Below are 19,499 nucleotides of genomic sequence, written 5' to 3'. Positions count from 1 at the left end.
TAGGGGCCGTCCATAAATGACGTCACGCGATTTTGTACGATTTTTGACCCCCCCCCCCCTCGTCACACGACGTCACAAAAAGTCAGACCCCCCCCCCCCCTCAAATATGACGTCACAAAGCTCTGCCCCCCCCCCCCCCCCCAAATAAAACATGCTTCAAATCGCTTTAAACTATTGTCATTGTAGTGCGTATTTAATGTGGCGCTGCACTCTGATGTTGTAGGAGAAAACATTTATTAAAAAGTCTATTTAATTAAGTAGAACGTGTTGTCTATATTTATTTAAAGTTGCGCATTTTGATGTGACGTCACATTTCTCAAACCCCTCCCCCTCGTCACACATCGTCACGAATGTCTGACCCCCCCCCCCCCCCCCAGTTGCGTGACGTCATTTATGGACGGCCCCTTATTACAAAACAATTCAGACCTTATTGGTCACCCCGTGCCTCTTATGAATCTCAACGTTAATCCTACAAAGTCCCCATCACAAGAGAGAAACACAAACAAGTAGACAGACACATTTATTTTGACCGTATCGAAACGGCTGTACGTCGTATGACCTTAACACTAAATTTCCCTGTACAAGAATACAGGGTGAACCGTGTGGGTTGACAGGTAATGCAAATAATACTGGTAGGAACCTCCTGGTTACACCAGCCCACAGGGGATTATTGTGTCCGTCCGTCCGTCCGTCGTGCAGGGAGGGGCTGGGTGGAGAGGGAGGGGCTGGGTGGGGAGGGGAGGGTGGGGCTGGGTGGGGAGGGGAGGGTGGGGCTGGGTGGGGTGGGTGGGGAGGGGCTGGGTGAGGAGGGGCTGGGTGGGGAGGGGCTGGGTGGGGAGGGTGGGGAGGGGCTGGGTGGGGAGGGTGGGGAGGGTGGGGCTGGGTGGGGAGGGGAGGGTGGGGCTGGGTGGGGAGGGTGGGGAGGGGCTGGGTGAGGAGGGGCTGGGTGGGGAGGGGCTGGGTGGGGAGGGTGGGGAGGGGCTGGGTCGGGAGGGTGGGGCTGGGTGGGGATGGTGGGGAGGGTGGGCTGGGTGGGGAGGGTGGAGCTGGGTGGGGGGTAGGAGGGGTGGGGCTGTGTGGGGAGGGGCTGGTCACCTTGTGGTGCCCTTATAAAACTCAACGTTTAACCTACTCACGCCGGCTTGTGCCCGCCCTCACAGTCGGGCATATTTGCGGAATACACCACGCCGCCGTTGACCCTGGCCATTGACCGAGTAACCCAACGTTCCTACCAGCTCCCTCCGCAGGAATGTGTTACAGTGGATGTGTAACCAGGGCTTCATTCTATTAATGCTCTACATTTCCACATGACAAGCCACTTCGTTGTGGTATCGTTTGTGGCCAGGTCATTTCTGAAAAATACGTTAATAGCTAAGTGGGCCTTGGTGAGATACGAAATAGTTACGTTTTATTTGTAATTTGTTGACCTTTGCTATTTTACTTCTATCGTTATTTTTATTGTTTTTCGTAATACTCTGATCCGCCCCGACATGGCATCTCTGAAAAAAAGCTTTATAGCTCATCGGATTCTTCAAGTACACACATCCTGATTAAATGTTGACTTAAAACTTTCGTGACTGCAGGAATTCATATTCTTGGTTCTTTCGATAAAGTCACGTAGATAAAGTCAAGTAAATGAAAATAATATTTATTTTTTATTTATTTTCTATCTACGTAACTTTACCGAAAGAACTAAGAATACATATCCTGATTGTGATCAGTGGACCGGCAATTAATATATCAGTGCCCGGCACACCACATCCAGTATCCATCTCGCTATTGCTGGGGCCACTCAGCTCGCGCCCTCTGCAGTTTGCCCAGCGACCCTGAAAACACATTCAGTGACAAAAATAGGCTTCTGGGTGTATACGACGCATACCATCGCAGATTAACATTTATCCCTAAGCTCACGATGAATATAGTCAATACTCTACAGATAAACGCGGTGAAAATTGTCAATTTACTAACAATCCGCTATCAATTACTTCGGATCGAGATGAATTTAGCACTTCCACATCACAATGTCCATACATGTCTGCGTGTTGAACTTCTTTCGCACCGTACGCAGCCAACTGTGCTAATCGGAGGTGCGGGGAAAGAACTAAACACCAAAATCAGTTCTAAAGAAATTAATTTTCAATTTAAAGTGTCAACCCACCGCTGAATGATGGTCTCTATGTGCCCGTGTTGGTTTGACCATACTTCACCACGCTGGTCAGTGAGGATTGGCGAAGCTAGTGGGAGGGTGGGGGTGGGGTAGCCCACATTACTGGCCACTGATGTTAGCCGTGAGCGGGAATCGCCCTCAGGGCGCCAGGTTCACGATGCACAGCACTCACCACTCTTGCCACCCGCCATAGTAATGTGGAATGTCCAGTACTCATCGCGAGAGGATTGCCGAACGAGGATGACCTGCGCGTGCCATGCAGGCCTGCGGGTCCTTCTCATCCAGCAGTGGATTGAAACTGACACACACACACACACAAGCACCAACTATGCAAGAATCATGTTTATTGTACACTCGGCGGCTACACTCGTGTTTGTAACAAAGCGTCGATGTTGTTCAACATCCAAGGCAAGGCGTCCTTGCAGTCGTTCCCCATCTCGCGTGCGTCTCAACTCACAGCTGCAACGGGTGGTGATGTGTGGGGGGGGGGGGGTGGTGGTCGTGGAGGTGCTGAAACAAATGTGACGGACTGCTATTATAGTGTGGAGTTGAACTAAACGAGAGATTTAACACGTAGGCTTTCGCGACCAATATTATTCATAATCAACGTTTTCTGGCGAATTGCCCGATGATGCTGGATGCAATTACCAGCGAAACGTCGTGCTACTCAAAAATTTTTAAATGTTGTGGTTTCACGCTTCAACACACCGGTGGGCTAAAGCAGTGAACTATTTGTCTTTTGTCAACGTGACACTTTTTTTGCTGATTGGCCGTGTCGGGTGGTGGAGGGTTACGACACATTTATAAATAACGCGATCTAACCCAAAAACGTTGATTATGAATAAACGAGAGATAACGACGAGATCGCGATATTAAACACTTGACGCAAATCAGCACGTTCAGACCAGGGATCGGCAAAGCAAAATAACAAGAAGAGTAAAATTTGTTTTTAGCAAATTCGGTAAAAACTAAAAAAACCTCCAATATATTTGAAGAGCCGCAATGCAACGTGAATGACGTCAGGAAGCAGTCCATCAAAGAGCCGCATGTGGCTACGGAGCCGCAGAATGCCGGCTCCTGGTCGAGGCAGAGCCAGAGTGTGTCGGGCCGATCGGGAGTGATGTACGTACGGTAGGAGGCTCATGCGCAGACGGATCCCTACAGTGGTGACAATTAAATGTGTTGTTGTTTGGGCACGAAGCCACGTTTAAATCCCACACTTTTTAGGAGCTGCTAAACGATCTACCCCTTCCAGCCAATGGATGGATTGTCACAATCTACGGGGGTCACTATTCCAAATTAAACCATCAATTATTCTTTAAACGGTGCCAATGTGGCAGCCTCTAGTGGCTGCATGAATCACGTAAACCAATTGCAACAAATAAGAATTTTAAAAATCCACTGGTTTTTACATTCATAATTTGACCGTGTATCATGAGCTTAAGAACTGATAATTATCAATTAATTAGTGGAGTTTAAAACTCAAGTCTAATCAGTATGACTCCCATACCAGCCAGTCGCGAATTTAAATCAACAAAAGTCGACTGGTTCTCACAGTCATAATTTGACACGTGTATCATGAGCTTAAGAACTAATATTAATCAATGAATTAGTGGAATGTAAAACTCATGTCTAATCAGAGTATGACTCCCATAACAGCCAGTCGCATTTCCAGACTGTGCAGGCTCCATAACAGTTCGAATCTGAGCACCACCCGAAGTTTTCACAATGCTGTACCAACCAGTCAAAGCAAAAGTCAAAATCACCCACACGAGTGGCTCGTCTGGGCACGCCGTTTGCTTTGTTTCAGCACACACACACACAAACGCACAATTGCGGACAGACCCAGGTATCAGCGAGCGAATGATTAAAAACATAAAAAAAAACAACGCAACGATTGTAAATGACACGGGTGCCGTGATCGAACACTTTAATACAAAGCAGAAAAAATGCTTGTCCTTAAGACCCATTTGTATGCTAACGGCAGTTTTATAATGATACAAAATACACTGTGCGATGAAATGCAACGAGTAATATCCTTAAAAGAGAGAAAAATTAGGAAACGTTCTAACTTCTAATACTGTGTTACAAGTTGCTGCCTTGGCGTCCAAAGCGAAGGGGGCGAGTGTAAATTTCGAATGAGTAATACAAATAACAATGCAGACAAGTTAAACTCACGGAAGAATCACGCTGGAAAACGGGGTAGCGAACAGAGCGTGTTGGGGGAAGGGTGAGTGGATGCACATGCTTCAGTGAGTACGCGCGTTCTAATATAAAGCCATCGCACCTAAAAATCCGACACATCGGAAGCGAGTCACCGTCAGCGCCTCCTACGACGACGATTTGTTGAGCGATTGCCAATGCGATGGGTTTAGCCGTCCCATGGGGGACCAGTTGTGGCCACGTGCGCTGACAAAACGGGGAGGTGACAATTGGTGATAATGGGTGGACGGACAACTCAGGAGGTCGGCATGTGCTCGGCAGAGCCAGTGAGCAACTAGGTTGACAACGATTCGATTCCGAGTGTCAAACCCCAAGTGTGAGATACACGAGTGGGTGACGAGTCTGGAGTTTTCGAAGGCTCGGTTGTCGGACCACGCACGGAGCGAGTATTCGCGTAGACCGACGATGACTACGATACGTTTGCCATCGTCAAAATGTCCACAATTGTGAAATTAAATAGTGGTGTGCGGTACCGACTTGTTAGGTTTCGTAGAATCAATTAATATTCTTGTTTTTTTCGGTAAAGTCATGTAGAAGGGAAATAAAAAAAATATGAAAACTTTATTTTTATTATTTCCCTTCTACGTGACTTTACCGAAAGAACCAGGAATATGAATCCCTGCGGTCACGAAAGCTTTAAATCGAAAATAATCAATTAAATTTGATCGCACGATCAGCTCAGCTCTTTGCAAAGAAATGGCTAAGCGCCATCGCGTCTAAGCTCTCCTGATCGTCGCCAAGCTCACAGTGTCCACGCACTCGTACCCTTTGGTTGACTACCGTAATTTCAGACAATGTGTCGCATTTCTCCGGTGATGTGTTTGCTCTAAATATAGAGAGAACATCTGGACTGATACCAACCTCAGCACTCACTATTCCCCCCCACCAAATCTCAATAATGATAATAAAATCTGAAAAACTATACACTGGGCCTTTAAAAATGCAAAGGTTGAAATGATAAAACTAAAAAGGGGTGAAATATACATCATGTAACATTTACGGCATGACACTTTATGACCTATATCAGATAGAACATCAAAGCAGAACTCTGTCTTGTGTCTCCACGTATAACTACAAATGTGTTAGTCCATCGGCCCATTGACTTTCCCAGACCAATTTTACCAAGCAAAGTTTGTTGACGCAAGCGAACTCGGCACCGGTTTCCATTTGCTGGGTCTCATCAGCAGAGTCAGGCTCGTTAAACAAATGCCGCTTGATTTCCAGGTGTCATTGGCAAGAACTTGCCATCTAAACTTTGAGGCTCATGTTCAATGACAAAAGCCATAGTTTTATAGACAATGTTTTCATTTTATGTGAGAACACAGAAACGGAGTTCTGCCTATTCACGCTTCTACCCATAACGCTCCACGGCAAACGTATAAGGTGTACGCTCTTTGAAACGGCAAACGTAGTGGTAAACGTGAAAACTTTGTAAACTTCACGCGGATACGACCATGTATATGCAACTTTCACCACCGGTCGTTGCTTCAGTGAAGTCACGCATGCCATTACACGGCCCGTATAAAGTTTACATATACGAATTCTAATCGTGGCTGCGGAAACCTCCAATGCATGGTAAAATAAGTTTGGTTAAGCACTGGGATGAGTTTACAAGAGCTTCGTCTACTTATAAGACAGCGTTTCTCCTGTATTCTGCTACGTGTATTGACCGTTCATTACATAGCACAGGATATGTAAAAAAATACTCAAAAACGAATTGGCCTAATATCCCGAAGTAAGACCCTTGCGAAACTCGGCGAGGTGTTTTTCTTTCTCTCCTGGATAAATAAAGGACCGATATCATCGTGATTATATACAGTATACAAAATAGTGGTTGTCCTGTGGAGATACTAGTCCCTGACATAGCAATGTAGAGTTTCCACCACTGGCTTAAAACGTGCCATTGCAAATAAGCACCATTGAATACTCATTTCACTATGGGGACACACACTTGGAAGCAAATATATGCATATACAGTATACAAGGTAAGACAAATGCCAGGAACCATACGTCTGTGCTTATATATGTCGTTGTGGACACAGTTTTGTCTTTCTGTCCTTGTTTAGTTTGCATATCCCCCACGATTGCAATGTTTTGTAACTGCCACCACTGCCGGCGTTCTTGGGCTGCGGTCGTCGTTGAAACAACGGAGCGGTGTCGCTCAATGGGGCCTCGCCAGCGGAAATAAAGTCTGAGCCCGAGTCTGAATTGTCATTGATAGCAGATTGCTTGAATTGCAATCAATAATAAGGCCACATTCTCAGCTCGATTTTGAGTTGATGGTCTGGCAAAGGTTGAGGAGCACGGTACATGCAATGTAGTGGTCACGTGATAAAAGTCGTGCCTTCCTGCTGTTTGTTATTTCTAGATGCTTGAACTGTGCACCGATTGCTTGCGCACGCATCTTACGTTTCCACACAGGACACTTGAACATTCCTCAACAAGTCCACGTGGATCTCAACAACACGCTCAGCCCGTGTTTTCAATCAACACACCGCTACGGGTTCCTGACTTTTGCCGCCAACTGTATATACGGGGACGATCCATTTATAGACGGCCCACTAAAATAGGGAAGAAATTTATGGAGAAAATAATCATTCACGTCCAAGCATCGACATGTCTGCCACCAATCGCAATACGCACTTGTGAAATCATCCAACACTCCGCTAGAACACTTTCTCCAACATGGCCGGTCCGATTTGTTTACCGCATCCGATGGGTGGTGCGTTAGCCGGGGTCAGTGGGGTATCTATAAAGGAATCACCCCGGATACATTTGATCCGAGTCAATGAATGCGTCCTTTATTTAACTAGGCGAGAGCCGGCTGAAGCAACGAGAGGGGCGTTCGAGCGCGCACTGCGATTACAACCGCCAACGGATTCAACTCGAACGCCATCTTGTTCTGGAATTGTTACCATGTTTGCATATTTCACCCGTTTTAAAGAGAGAGTGAGAGAGAGAAAAGAGAAAGAGAGCCAAGTTGTGTGTGCGAGCGATTGCGTGCGAGTGCGTGCGAGTGCGTGCTAGTCTTCGTATTGACCCTTTGCTCCAACGACTTCGTGCGGACAGCGTCGGAGAAGTGACGCCGGGCCGAGTGGCGAGAGGCTTCTACGCCGGGAGGCTTAGCTTCTTGCCCTTCAGCACTGCAACCCAAGGACAGAGGGAAACAACTCAGCACGTGCTCATGCACTGCTCTTCATCGTGGCGAGCGCGACGTCAGTTCCACCCATCTCTCCATCGCACGCAGTCACTCATGTAAGGCCGAGAGGACAGGCAGGACCGAGGTTCAGATCACAACCGTCAAATGATGCTGTCCCAGGTCCGGGAATTAACCCTGGTACCCGCGATCATAGCGTGGGCGCTTCTCAAGATATACCCTCTCGTATGGCTTGGGTGGCTATTCTCCGGTCTCCTCCTCCTACGTAAAGCCAAACACTCATTCAAAGAATTGGCCAAGTATCTTGATGAAGCAGGGCCCTCCTTAAGATAAGCCTCGATATTTTAAAAGGCTTTTTCCTGGGCGTACAGGGGAGTTTTACAGACATATATACACACACACATACAGATCGGTTGCTTATTATACAGACGCAGTTCAAAGACAAAGATCACCTGGATAGCCTTAACAGACTTTTGGGGGCAAGTGCGGCTCGTGAGTAGCACCTACGAAGGCCGACAGGGCGCATGAGAGGGGTGGATGGCCAGCACCACGCCCGGCCACCTTTGCCTCCCTAGTGGGTCGCAAAGTTCATAACTCGGCGTGCTAACCACCGTGCCACCGTACACTTGTCCTGTATCTACCCCCGGCGCCCCCGCCTCCCCCCACCTTTGGTGACGTAGAGATAGAAGAAGTCGCAGTAGAGGATGGTCTGCACCACGCCCGCGACGATGGCGATGAGGTCGAAGAAGCCCTCGAAGTAGTAGCGCCAGATCCAGTTGAGGAGGTAGAGGGCTCGGTAGAGGCCGAGGGCGAAGAGGTAGTGGCTGGTGATGGTCTCCGCCTCGCCGGTCTTGCTCACGAGGAAGAGCTGCGGCAGGATCGCCACCGACTCGAGGTAGATGGAGAACGTCCACAGGATCTGCCGGGCATCCACGCGCAGTCAACGGACTGTAGCGTCGTTAATTCTAGATTTGAAGCTTTCGTGACTGCAAGGATTCATATTCTTAGGTTTTTTCGGTAAAGTCACGTAGGTAAAAACATTAAAAAGTAAAATAAAATAAAAATCACGACGTTTCGGAGGCAACACAAACTTCCGTCTTCAGGTGGTACCGTCACAGCTACGACAGCTGTATCAAGTAAATGAAAGATTGCAGGAGCTACCACTCCGTTTATATAATATATAATATAACCATTATATAAACGGAGTGGTAGCTCCTGCAATCTCTCATTTACTTGATACAGCTGTCGTGGCTGTGACGGTACCACCTGAAGACGGAAGCTTGTGTTGCCTCCGAAACGTCGTGATTTTTATTTTATTTTACTTTTTAATGTTTTTACCTACGTGACTTTACCGAAAAAACCTAAGAATATGTAGCGTCGTTATTGTCCTCGACGTCATCAATTAAACCGGGTCCGCAAGTCAGGCGAGTTGATGGTCGCAACAAATGACGTGAACAACGCGACGTTAAATATGGTTTCCACACTTTAAGTCCGCTCTGAGAATTCAAATGACTGTCGTGCGACAAAACATTGCTCGTACATTTAGAGTGGGTCGGAAAGCGCTGCCCCTTTTACTGTGTAAAGGCATCTCAGAGGTAGCTCTATGATATTCACTTCCATGGGTCGTTCTCTAACACGAAGCACTGCAAGGTTCTATGAGAGTTCTGAATAGACCCTTCGTCTCATGATGTGTCATGGTATAACATCAATATTTCACTTTAAAAAGGGTAAATAATCTTTACAACTGCTTTGTGTTTAGATTGTTGTCCTTACCCAGCACCTCTGATAAGCACGGTCAGCTACGTGCGGTGTGAAATAAGTTCAACATAATTCTAGATTTGAAGCTTTCGTGACTGCAAGGATTCATATTCTTAGGTTTTTTCGGTAAAGTCACGTAGGTAAAAAAATTAAATTAATAATAATAATAATTATTTTTATTTTACTTTTTATTAATTATAATTTTTTACCTACGTGACTTTACCGAAAAAACCTAAGACTATGAATAAGTTCAACATACATACATTTGCAAACTATGATTGCCACCTTTCCCCCCCCCCCACGAGACAAAAACCCCGGACATATTTCTCCACCTCGGCACAAATCCATTGCTGCCACCCGGACCGCGTGAGCGACTCAAACTCGGAGAAGGTGGCAAACCCCCCCGGTGCGATGCCCAGGGCCGCCCCCTCGCTCACCTCGAGCAGAGAGAAGTCGTGGTTCACAAGCACCGAGAGGCCTCCGATGGGCACGACCAGGAACTCGACGCGGAATGTGTCGTTGTTGCCGTCGTACGTCGCCTTGAACTTGTGGTAGATCATCCAGAGCGTGGCGTAAGCGCAAGCCATGTACACAACCTACGAGAGCGAGTGCGTGAGTGAGCGAGCCATCGAGTGTCCGTGTGTTAAACTTCTTTTGCACCGTACGTAGCCAACCGTGGTAATCGGAGGTGAGTGAGCGAGCGAGCGGAAAGAAATCTAAATCTCTTTGTTTAATTAAGCTCCAGCCTCCTGTGAATCACGTGGCTTCTTCTGCGTGGCCACCCCACTCTCTTGAATCTCTCCTCCCTCTCCATGACGCCCACTGTGAAAAGGAACGCCGCTCCACGTCGGGGCCCCAATGAAGCCTCCTCCTCCATCTGATCCTTCGATTAGCACGGTTGGCTACGTACGGTGCGAAAGAAGTTCAACACACATGCGTGCATCCTCATCTCTCCTGCTCCCGTTTCTCCATTCCTTTCCCAATCCTTTTCATTCTATTTCCGATTATTCCTCTTCTCTCTTCCCTCTCCCGTTCCACATCCCTTTTCCCCATCCGTCTCCTCCTTGGCTCTACCCCCCTTCCCGTGGTGGTGCGCCACGAATTAGAAAAAAAAAGTTGTTTGCAATAATACCACTAACATCACGCGCACGTAGGTAGGGTCCTTAGGCAATCTGGGGGCATCACTGACCTTCATGCTGGTGTTGTAGATGGAGATGAAGGTGGTGAAGAGGTCAAGGTATCGAGTGGTGAACACCAGAGCGAACAGGATCTGGCTCTTCCCAGAAATTCCTGTTTGGGATTTTGCGAATGGGCCAGAGAGGAAGGGGAGAAATCATTCAAACGAATCAAATAACTTGACTAGAATCTACGTTGCAATAATAGACCACCCCCCACCCGCCACTGCACAATACTTGGCAGAATCCTCTTTGAAAAGTGCCGTGAGACTTTGTGCCGCTTTCCTGCGTGAACAAGCGTAAAAATAATTTCAATAAATAGCTGCATTTGCAACGACAAAAAATCTTGCTGCCACTTTGAATACACACCACGTCATTTATACACATATACCACATACACCACACCGCACATCACACACCACCACACACAACCACAAACCACCACACTCCACCGCACACGAGCGCACCTCCGATTAGCACGGTTGGCAACGTACGGTGCGAAAGAAGTTTCAACATGCACGCACCGCCACACTCCACCACAATCCACCGCACGTGACCGCCAGACACCACCGCATCACACCGCGAACCACACATGACACCCCCACTGCACAGCTGTGCACGCATGACAGCGGCCGGGTAGGGGTGACGTGTCCATCGGGGAAGTGGGGGGGGGGGGGGCTCAGCAGCCACAATCGCGACGCGCACATCCGCGTGCTGAGCTCTGCTCTTGGCGAACACTTTGCACTCTCGATAGGCTCCGTGCCACTGGGCTGGGTCAAGTGCGCCTGGAGCCAATTGAGAACTTGCGAGGTGGCAGGGGTGGGGGGGGTGGAGTTGTGGGGGCGGGGGGGCTAGAGGGGGGGGGGGAGTGCCGGCGTGGAGATCGGAACGCGTGACGGAGCCGTGCGGGGTCGTCCAGGAAGGGGGCGACCGCTGCCGATTCGAATCCGGGTTGGAGCCCCCCCCCCTCGACCCACTCCCCTTCCCCCCACCACTCTGAGCACAAAGCCCAACAGCTGGCAGGCACCGCCCAGCGAAACACGGAACGTTGGGACAACGTTGGGCCGACGGTTGCAACTGCATGCCAACGTCGGCTGAACGGTGGTTGTCTCCGCCACAGCAGCAGCAGCATCAGCCATGGTCCATGCGCTGCTGGATGGAGGCCTCCCTAAACCGGAACCAAATCTCACGATCTCACGAAGCAAGAAACCGACTCGCACCGACACGCGATTTTCATTGCATCGCTCCATTGGAAGCGTACCATTCGTTGGCTGCTACTCTATCATTCTTAACCATCGTCCGCCATCCATCCCAGCGACGTTCTCCTGTCCAAGCTACTGCGTGTGACGTGTGAAGCGTAGCGGTGTGCGCCCGTCTGTACAAACAGAGAAAAATCTCAACAATATTGTTGAGAGACAGAGCGCTCTCTGATGGGGTCTCTAGACAATAGACAGACAGACAGGTTCTGATGGGGTCTCGAGATAATAGACACACAGACCCATCTCTAATTGAGTCTCTACACAATAGACAGATATACCGCTCTCTGATGGGGTCTCTACACAATAGACTGACAGACCGGTCTATGATGGAGTCTCTATGCAACAAAATACTAAAGCACTCAATCAGCCACTCTTCAGCAAATTTAGACATTATTTCGTGAATATGATCTCCTGCTTGACGTCTGTTTAAAAAAAAAAAAACAGATACGTTTGATTGCTAACAACACTTGCAACCTTTTCCTAAGGTTAAGGATGTGTGTGTGTGTATGTGGTACTCGCTAACAGCACTTGCCCCAAAAAAGTCTGTTTTACGTGTTTAAAAAACAGGTACGTTTGATTGCTAACAACACACTACCTTTTCCTAAGGTTAAGGATGTGTGTGTGTGGGATACTCGCTAACAGCACTTGCCCCAAAAAAGTCTGTTTTACGTGTTTAAAAAACAGATACGTTTGATTGCTAACAACACTTGCAACCTTTTCCTAAGGTTAAGGATGTGTGTGTGTGTAGGTACTCGCTAACAGCACTTGCCCCAAAAAAGGAGGACGGGGAGTGGGAGGGGGGGGATCCTTTGTCTTTGTCTGTGGGTTGAGGGTTGAAGCTTTTGAGAAGAGTTGCCACGTCAGACCGTGAGAGTCGGAGAGCGGTGACGCCACCTATGGAGCAAACTTAGCAAGGCCACGTGTCAATGTGACGTGTGTGTGTGTGGGGAGCGGTGGTGGAGCGGTTAGCGCGCTGCGCTACGAACCCAGAAAACCCGGGTTCTATTCCCACTCACGGTCAACGCCGGTGACGGTTATCTGAACCGGTCCCGGGCCTCCTCCCCTAGGTCGACTCAGCCTCAAATGAGTACCTGGTGCGGTGTGTAAACATCGCCACTGGGGAGACAAAGGCGGTCGGGCGTAGTGCTGGCCACCCACCCCCTCGTGTGCTGTTCCGGCCTTCATCGGTGCTTGCGAACAGCACTTGCCCCAACAGTCTGTTAAGGCTACACGGGGGATCTTTGTCTTGTTGTAAGTTTGTACGTGATGTGTGTGTAAAGGTATGCACTCTGTGTGTGTCTATATAAGATATGCCAAAGACAAAGATCCCCTCTTTTGGCGTAAAAGTCTTTTGGGGCAAGTGCCAGCACCGTGCTCGGCCGCCTTTGTCTCCCTAGTGGCGATGTTTACACACTGCACCAGGTACTCATTTGAGGCCAAGTCGACCTAGGAGAGGCCCAGGACCGGCTCAAACAACCGTCACTCGTGTTGGCCGTGAGCGGGATTCCAAGACATGCATACACATATATACATGCACCTACATTATAGTAATTAATTCACTAATATATATACCTACAATCAAATACTGTACAGAGTACGTATGTACATGTGATTACACATTCACGAACTTACACACACTTACTTTCATACGCACGTACATCTAGAGTACATATACTTTCGGAAATCATAATCGCTAAGTGGAGGTGACGCACCTCGGCATCTGTGCCAGGCTAGGTGCACAATGAGACTATTACGTGAAGTGTAGCAAGGCTCGATCACGTGACAGACCCAGGTCCTTTGGGTTGACTGAGATGACTGGTAACATGCACCACCTGTGCCTCCCCACTATGCCACCTTGCTGTGTTTTATCTGCCTGGCGTTCCACTCATTTTTGTGAGCTTCGCTCCTCCGTCCTCCGTTGTTGCTGGAGGGCGACTACATCCATCCCTCCCAGGAGCGTCCTTCACGAGCATCCTCCTACACAGAAGTCGATCTTGACACCGCTGGTACCGGTCATCTGCAAGTCCACTCAGATCCATATCCTCCCGTGCCACATCAGCTCCATCTCTTCTCCAGCCCGTGCCGCGCCCGTTTAGCCCTCTCTATCCGGCCAAACAGAAGCTGCTTGGGCATGCGGTGGCTCGGAATGTGGGTTACTTGACCCAGGCAATGCAGCCTCGCCTACCGGACGAGCTTACCGATGGGACTTTGTGCAAACCTTTCAAGGATCTGTGAGCCCTTTACACAACCCAGTCTGTTTTGACCCAAGATGGGTCATAGCAGGCTATCCTGAATACGGCGGGAACTGATATACTTTTGCAATTTGTACTTGCATACTTTATTTTTATGTTTAAATTTTTTTTAGTGACCCGCTTACCTTTCCTACGCTTTGCACTCCTATCGGTGTTGGTAGTGTTGTTGTAACTTTCATGGCTCATCGGATTCGTCCAGTCTCAATAAAGATTCCGATTCACTTACATAAATACACCTGCAAACGCGTAAAGGCAATACATGCACCTACACACGTACTCTTACACACATACAAACTCGCACACGCCAAGCACATAGTCCATAGACAGAAGCAACCACTAAGTGGTGGTGACATAACCAGAGCGTTTGTGCCAGGCTTGAAGGCTATCACGTGAAGTGTCAAAGGCACAGTTGGCAGGTCAGGGGACAGACCCAGGTGCCGTGGGTTGACTAAGATGACTGGTACCAACCCCAACCTTGGCTCCCTACCGTGCCAACACATATGCAGTATATAAACTTAGGGTGCCACGTGTTAACTACCTCGCCTGGTGTACACGAGTTCGTGAGCCCGATCCAGACCCAGATGCCTGTAAGTATATTTGGAGTTTGCATGTTTCTCGCTCTCTCTCCCCGTGGTCAAGTGGTCCTCCGGTTTTTCCTTCCACATTTAGAATCAACACGCGTTTAGAGTACTTGACTGCTGATATATATAATGTCCTCATGATAAGCCACTTCGTTGAGCTATCACTTGTTATAGCCAAGTCGCTTCTGAAAAGCCATATAGTTTAGTGGGCCTTACCTGCTCAAATAAAATAACAAATGTTAATAGTTCAGTTTTACATTCACACAACAATCGCATACATTTGCCTGCAAGCATTGGGAAGGAACGATCCAAGTTTCCGAGCGATTCGACGAATTGTCACGAATCGATTTTTTTTCTCTCTCAAAAGAAAAACCCGCGGTCGAACAGCAGCGCCTCTAGAGGCTAAGAGCAATCGAAATCGATTAAGCGCGTCGGAAGATAGGTGAGCATTTTTAATCGACGCATCATCATCATCATAAACACCAATCAGACCATAGATGTTTACCGCCGCCCCGGGGAATAGATTTTCCGCAGCTGATGTGCTGACGTGGAGTGTGATTCAGCCGACGTTCCCCTCCACGTGGCTAATTGAGCTGCCAATCACCGCCCCATACCTTTATTAAAAGAGCCATCATCATAATAATACATTGACAGAAATGTAGTGATGATACTACAGTGCATGAGAAATATACTGTGCAAACCAAACCAACTGGCTGGTATGAATAGGGATATATAGTATATATTTTTGATGTAAACGTTGGTTGTATTCTAATTATGCCTTGCGGATGAAACAGGCAAAAATAAAAGTACAGTACGTGAATAATCTATCATTATCCCGGGAGAGCAATGGTGCACGGGGTAATCTCACTCTGCTACGAACCAGTCCACGGCCCTATCCAGGGTTTGAACTCACATACTTCAAACTGTGAGACGCACACTCACTTCGACCGCTGAGTTACATCTGGCCTGATAGTGGGACCCACTGTAAATTCTAAGGGACCCCGGCTACAACTGGGACGTGTGGTCACGAATGCCCCTGATGAGAGTCTGGATTCATGGGAGGCAGAAACCGGAAAAAACCCACCACTCATAGAATGTAAAACAAACTACTTTATTTGTATTAATTTTAATTTTTTACCTACGTGACTTTACCGAAAAAAAACTAAGAATACTTTCTTTTATTTTACCAGGTAAGGCTTACTGAGCTATACGGCTCTATTTTTTCAGAAGCGACCAGGCCATGATTCACAGCTCAACAAAGTGACTTATAGCATGCTAATTTATCCGCCGCAGCCAGCCACATATACACTCGAAAGACGCGTCGATTCGAAATGTGGAAATGAAAAAAAGCGGAGGACCCGGAGAAAAATCCACGCGACCACGGGGAGAACACGAGAACGTGCAAACTTCCAAATATACAACCATAGGAGTGGGTTATGCTCATCAGTAAGGTGTAGCCCTTGAAAGCAAATCTCTCTGGGTTGTGTGGTGCTGCGAAAACAAAAATCCATGGTAAATCACGGGCGTTCAGTTGTCGGCGGCACACTGCGCTACCAACCCACGACCACTTACAGTGGTCAATATTTGAACCGGACCTAGGCCTCTCTTGGGTAGATTCAGCCTTGAGTACTCGGTACGATGTGTAAATGTCAGCAAAGGTGGCCGGGCGTGGTGATGTTGGACAGCCACCGACCTAGCCGGCTTTAATAGGTGCTCGCTAACAGCCCCGACCCACAATAGTCTGTTGAAGGACTATACGGGAGACCTTTGTCTTTGTGTTGTACTCATGCGTGGCTCACAGGGACAAGGTCAGAGTTTTGATCACGGGGTGACTTAAAAAAAACCTCAATCCCCTTACTTTCAGCCCTGTCGCATGAAGAGCAGTCGACCTGTACACAGAGATATTTGGCCTATCCATCCATTTCTCGTGTGACCGGCACAATTATTTTTTGTGCGTGTTCGTATTTGTACGTCGAATCAACGTGCGCTCCATCGTATTTGGCTGCTGTTCTATATTTCCACGTGATAAGCCACTTTCGTTGAGCTGTCATTTGTGGCCAGGTCGCTTCTGAAAAAAGAGCGATATCGATCAGCGAGGCCTTACACCTCGTGCATAAAAAAAATATTTTATTTGCTTCGTTCTGCTGGTACTTGTTTCACTTTCACTTTTTTATTTTTATGACCGCCCAGGTTAGTAAGTCAGTCACTCTTGCAAATGTAGTTTTTTAAAATATATATGTACAGTTATATCCTGGTTTCTTGAGTTCCCATTTTGGTTAAACAAAATAAACTTGAAACTTGAATCCAACCAAGGAAAGTAGCACCTATGAAGGCCGGCACGCTACATGACAAGGTGGGTGGCCAGCACCACGCCCGGCCGCCTTTGTCTCCCCCAGTGGCGATGTTTACTACACACCGCACCAGGTACTCATTTGAGGCTGAGTCGACCTCGGGGAGGCCCAGGGCAGGTTCAGATAATCGTCACCGGTGTTGGGCCCAAGATCGCACTTCGAAAACAAAAGACACATCGACACACTCACATCCACACGTTACACACACACACGGAGAACAACATCACATTAAACTAAACCCGTGAAGCTAGTTTCCCGGAGAGACAAAGACGGCTTGGACGCCCCCCCCCAAAAAAAGCTAGACCTTCGTGATTTAAACTGCAATGTGATGTACGCGGTCCTTTGTCAATCCGCGTGCTGTATGAAGACCATACTTCACCACGCTGGTTCAGCGTAAAGCGGGGGGGGGAGGGAGACGTGGGTGGTGGCTGAGTCAAATGTCAGCATCCTCGACTCGGTTCCAGCAAACTAACGGTCCCTCTCAGAGGCCTGTGGCGGTAATGTCCACGTTACTGCGGCCGGGGCCGAGTTCGTTCGCTCTGATCTCAATTAAAACGTTACGAACCACGGCAGATGGACCCAGGGAGCAGATGAGCACCCCCCCCTGCGCTAACCACTGCGCCACCGCTCCCCCGAGATATGCAAAACCTTACACGTGGACACATCCCGCCTCCAGCAGCAGTAACACAGCAACTGCACTGGTTTACACTTTTTTTTTTACACCAAATGCCAACGCAACAATTTCCGTACCACTTTTAAATATCAGAGGCATATGATGATGAGGTTATTCGGGTTTGCGGTGTAACTCCAAACGTGGCATCGTTCCACATGCAGTATAGTGATACAGTTATACCGTGTCGGCTATGTCCTGTCAAGGAGGGTGGTAAGGTCTTCCGTCTGTCCACACGCCTTGGATGAAGAGGTGTGTGGGGTGAGAGACAATATCGTCACCCCCCCGGTCACCCACAAACTTGACCAGGTCGCCCACGGAACTGTCCTGGAATGTTGCATCGTGAAAAGCACGCGGGCTTCAAATTCACACCATCAGCTCATCTCGATCCTGGTGGAAATTCCACATTGCCATGGCTGGGGATGGGGTCTATCTGTCCACCCGCCGGGTGAGCTAAGCCAACACCGTAGTCTTCAAAGCGGTAGCTATTTTATCGACCCCCGGAGCGATGATTGAGCGTGGATTGTCGAGTTGAATTAATCGATTTTCCCGGCCCCCCCCCCCGTGTAGCCTTAACAGACTTTTTCAGCACCGATTGAAGGTCGGCACGGCCCCACGATACGTGGGTGGGTGGCCAGCAAAGCACCACGCCCGACCGCCTTTGTCTCTCCCGCAAACCACCACGCGATGCGAACTCACCAGCGCACGACCTCGTCTTCCATATCTTGATGAGCAAGATGATGATGGCGAGGAGGTGGGAGAGGTCACCCGTGAGTCTAAACACGTTCATGATGCCGCTGCTGCTGCTGCCGCCGCTGCTGCTGTTGCTATCAAAAGTGACAGATCAGCTGATAAGCCAATGGGTCAGTGGTGGGAACGTGGGAGGGTGATAGAGTGATGTGCGCACACGCACGCACGCACACGGACACGTGCCACCACTGAAGCACTCACACGCAACGGCACGAAAACAGCCACGCAGCCTTGTTAAGGCTACACACACACAGCACAGGCAAAGAGACACACACAGCACAGGCAAAGTCACACACACGGACAGGCAAAGTCACACACACGGACAGGCAAAGAGACACACACAGACAGGCAAAGAGACACACACAGCACAGGCAAAGACACACACAGACAGGGAAAAGTCACACACACAGGCAGGCAAAGTCACACACACAGACAGGCAAAGACACACACAGCACAGGCAAAGACACACACACAGCACAGGCAAAGACACACACAGCACAGGCAAAGAGACACACACAGGCAGGCCAAGTCACACACACAGACAGGCAAAGACACACACAGACAGGCAAAGACACAGGCAGGCAGGCAAAGTCAACACACACACAGCCAGCCAGGCAGACGGATGTGCTCCGGGCGAACTGTGCGTTACGGTGGTGGTGGAGGAGGCTGGTGGTGGTGGAGGTGGTGGTGGGGTGGGGTGGGGGGAGAAAAATATGGCGCAGCCGCCTACGTGGAGGTTGGGAGGAGGAGCGGGCAGGCGGGGAGGGGGGTGGGGGGTGACGAGGGGAGGGGTGAGGTGGAGGATGGGGGTGGGGGGGAGTAAGGGGGGTGGCGGGGGGAGGGGTGAGGAGGAGGGTGGGGGGTGAGGAGAGAGAGGGAGGGCTGAGGAGGAGGGTGGGGGTGACGGGGGGAGGCGTGAGGGGGAGGGTGGGGGGGAGGGGTGAGGAGGAGGGTGGGGGTGGCGGGGGGAGGGGTGAGGGGGAGTAACGAGGAGGGGGGGTGAGGAGGGGGGGTGACGGGGGCGGGGTGACGGGGGCGGGGTGAGAAGGGGGGGGGGGTAGCGAGGGGGAGGGGAGACCAAAGACAAAAGTCCCCCGTGTAGCCTTCACAGACTGTAGGGGCAAGTGCTGTTAGTGAGCGAGCACCTATGAAGGCC

General features: G+C 49.2%; 1 protein-coding gene across 2 annotated transcripts; it reads right to left on the bottom strand.

The window, feature by feature from the left end:
- Positions 1 to 4,080: 4,080 nt before the first annotated feature.
- LOC133346561 (ER lumen protein-retaining receptor 2) lies at positions 4,081 to 19,035 on the bottom strand. Of its 2 annotated transcripts, none has more exons than XM_061558218.1 (5): positions 18,293 to 19,035; positions 10,495 to 10,595; positions 9,743 to 9,901; positions 8,213 to 8,466; positions 4,081 to 4,771 (listed from the first exon to the last, which is right to left on the bottom strand). In XM_061558218.1, exons 1-5 carry the CDS (start codon positions 18,381 to 18,383, stop codon positions 4,498 to 4,500), a joined length of 879 nt encoding a protein of 292 aa, XP_061414202.1. In that variant the 5' UTR covers positions 18,384 to 19,035; the 3' UTR covers positions 4,081 to 4,497. The 2 variants fall into 2 exon arrangements, with proteins under 2 accessions (XP_061414202.1, XP_061414191.1); XM_061558207.1 differs by having other exon boundaries at positions 4,081 to 7,533; positions 8,214 to 8,466.
- Positions 19,036 to 19,499: the final 464 nt, after the last annotated feature.

The sequence above is a fragment of the Lethenteron reissneri genome, chromosome 3, assembly GCF_015708825.2.
Source record: "Lethenteron reissneri isolate LAM-NWPU_2019-01 chromosome 3, ASM1570882v1, whole genome shotgun sequence".
In the NCBI taxonomy this organism is placed as follows: Eukaryota; Metazoa; Chordata; class Hyperoartia; order Petromyzontiformes; family Petromyzontidae; genus Lethenteron; species Lethenteron reissneri.
Note: the sequence above shows the minus strand (reverse complement) of the source record. Positions and strands in the feature narration are given on the sequence as shown.

Coding starts and splice junctions, on each gene's coding strand:
- LOC133346561 (XM_061558218.1), bottom strand. CDS start 18,383: ATGAACGTGTTTAGACTCACGGGTGACCTCTCCCACCTCCTCGCCATC. Junction 9,902..10,494: donor TCTACAACACCAGCATGAAG/GTCAGTGATGCC, acceptor TCGCTCTCGTAG/GTTGTGTACATGGCTTGCGC. Junction 4,772..8,212: donor TATCTCTACGTCACCAAAGG/TGGGGGGAGGCG, acceptor CGAATACTCGCT/CCGTGCGTGGTCCGACAACC.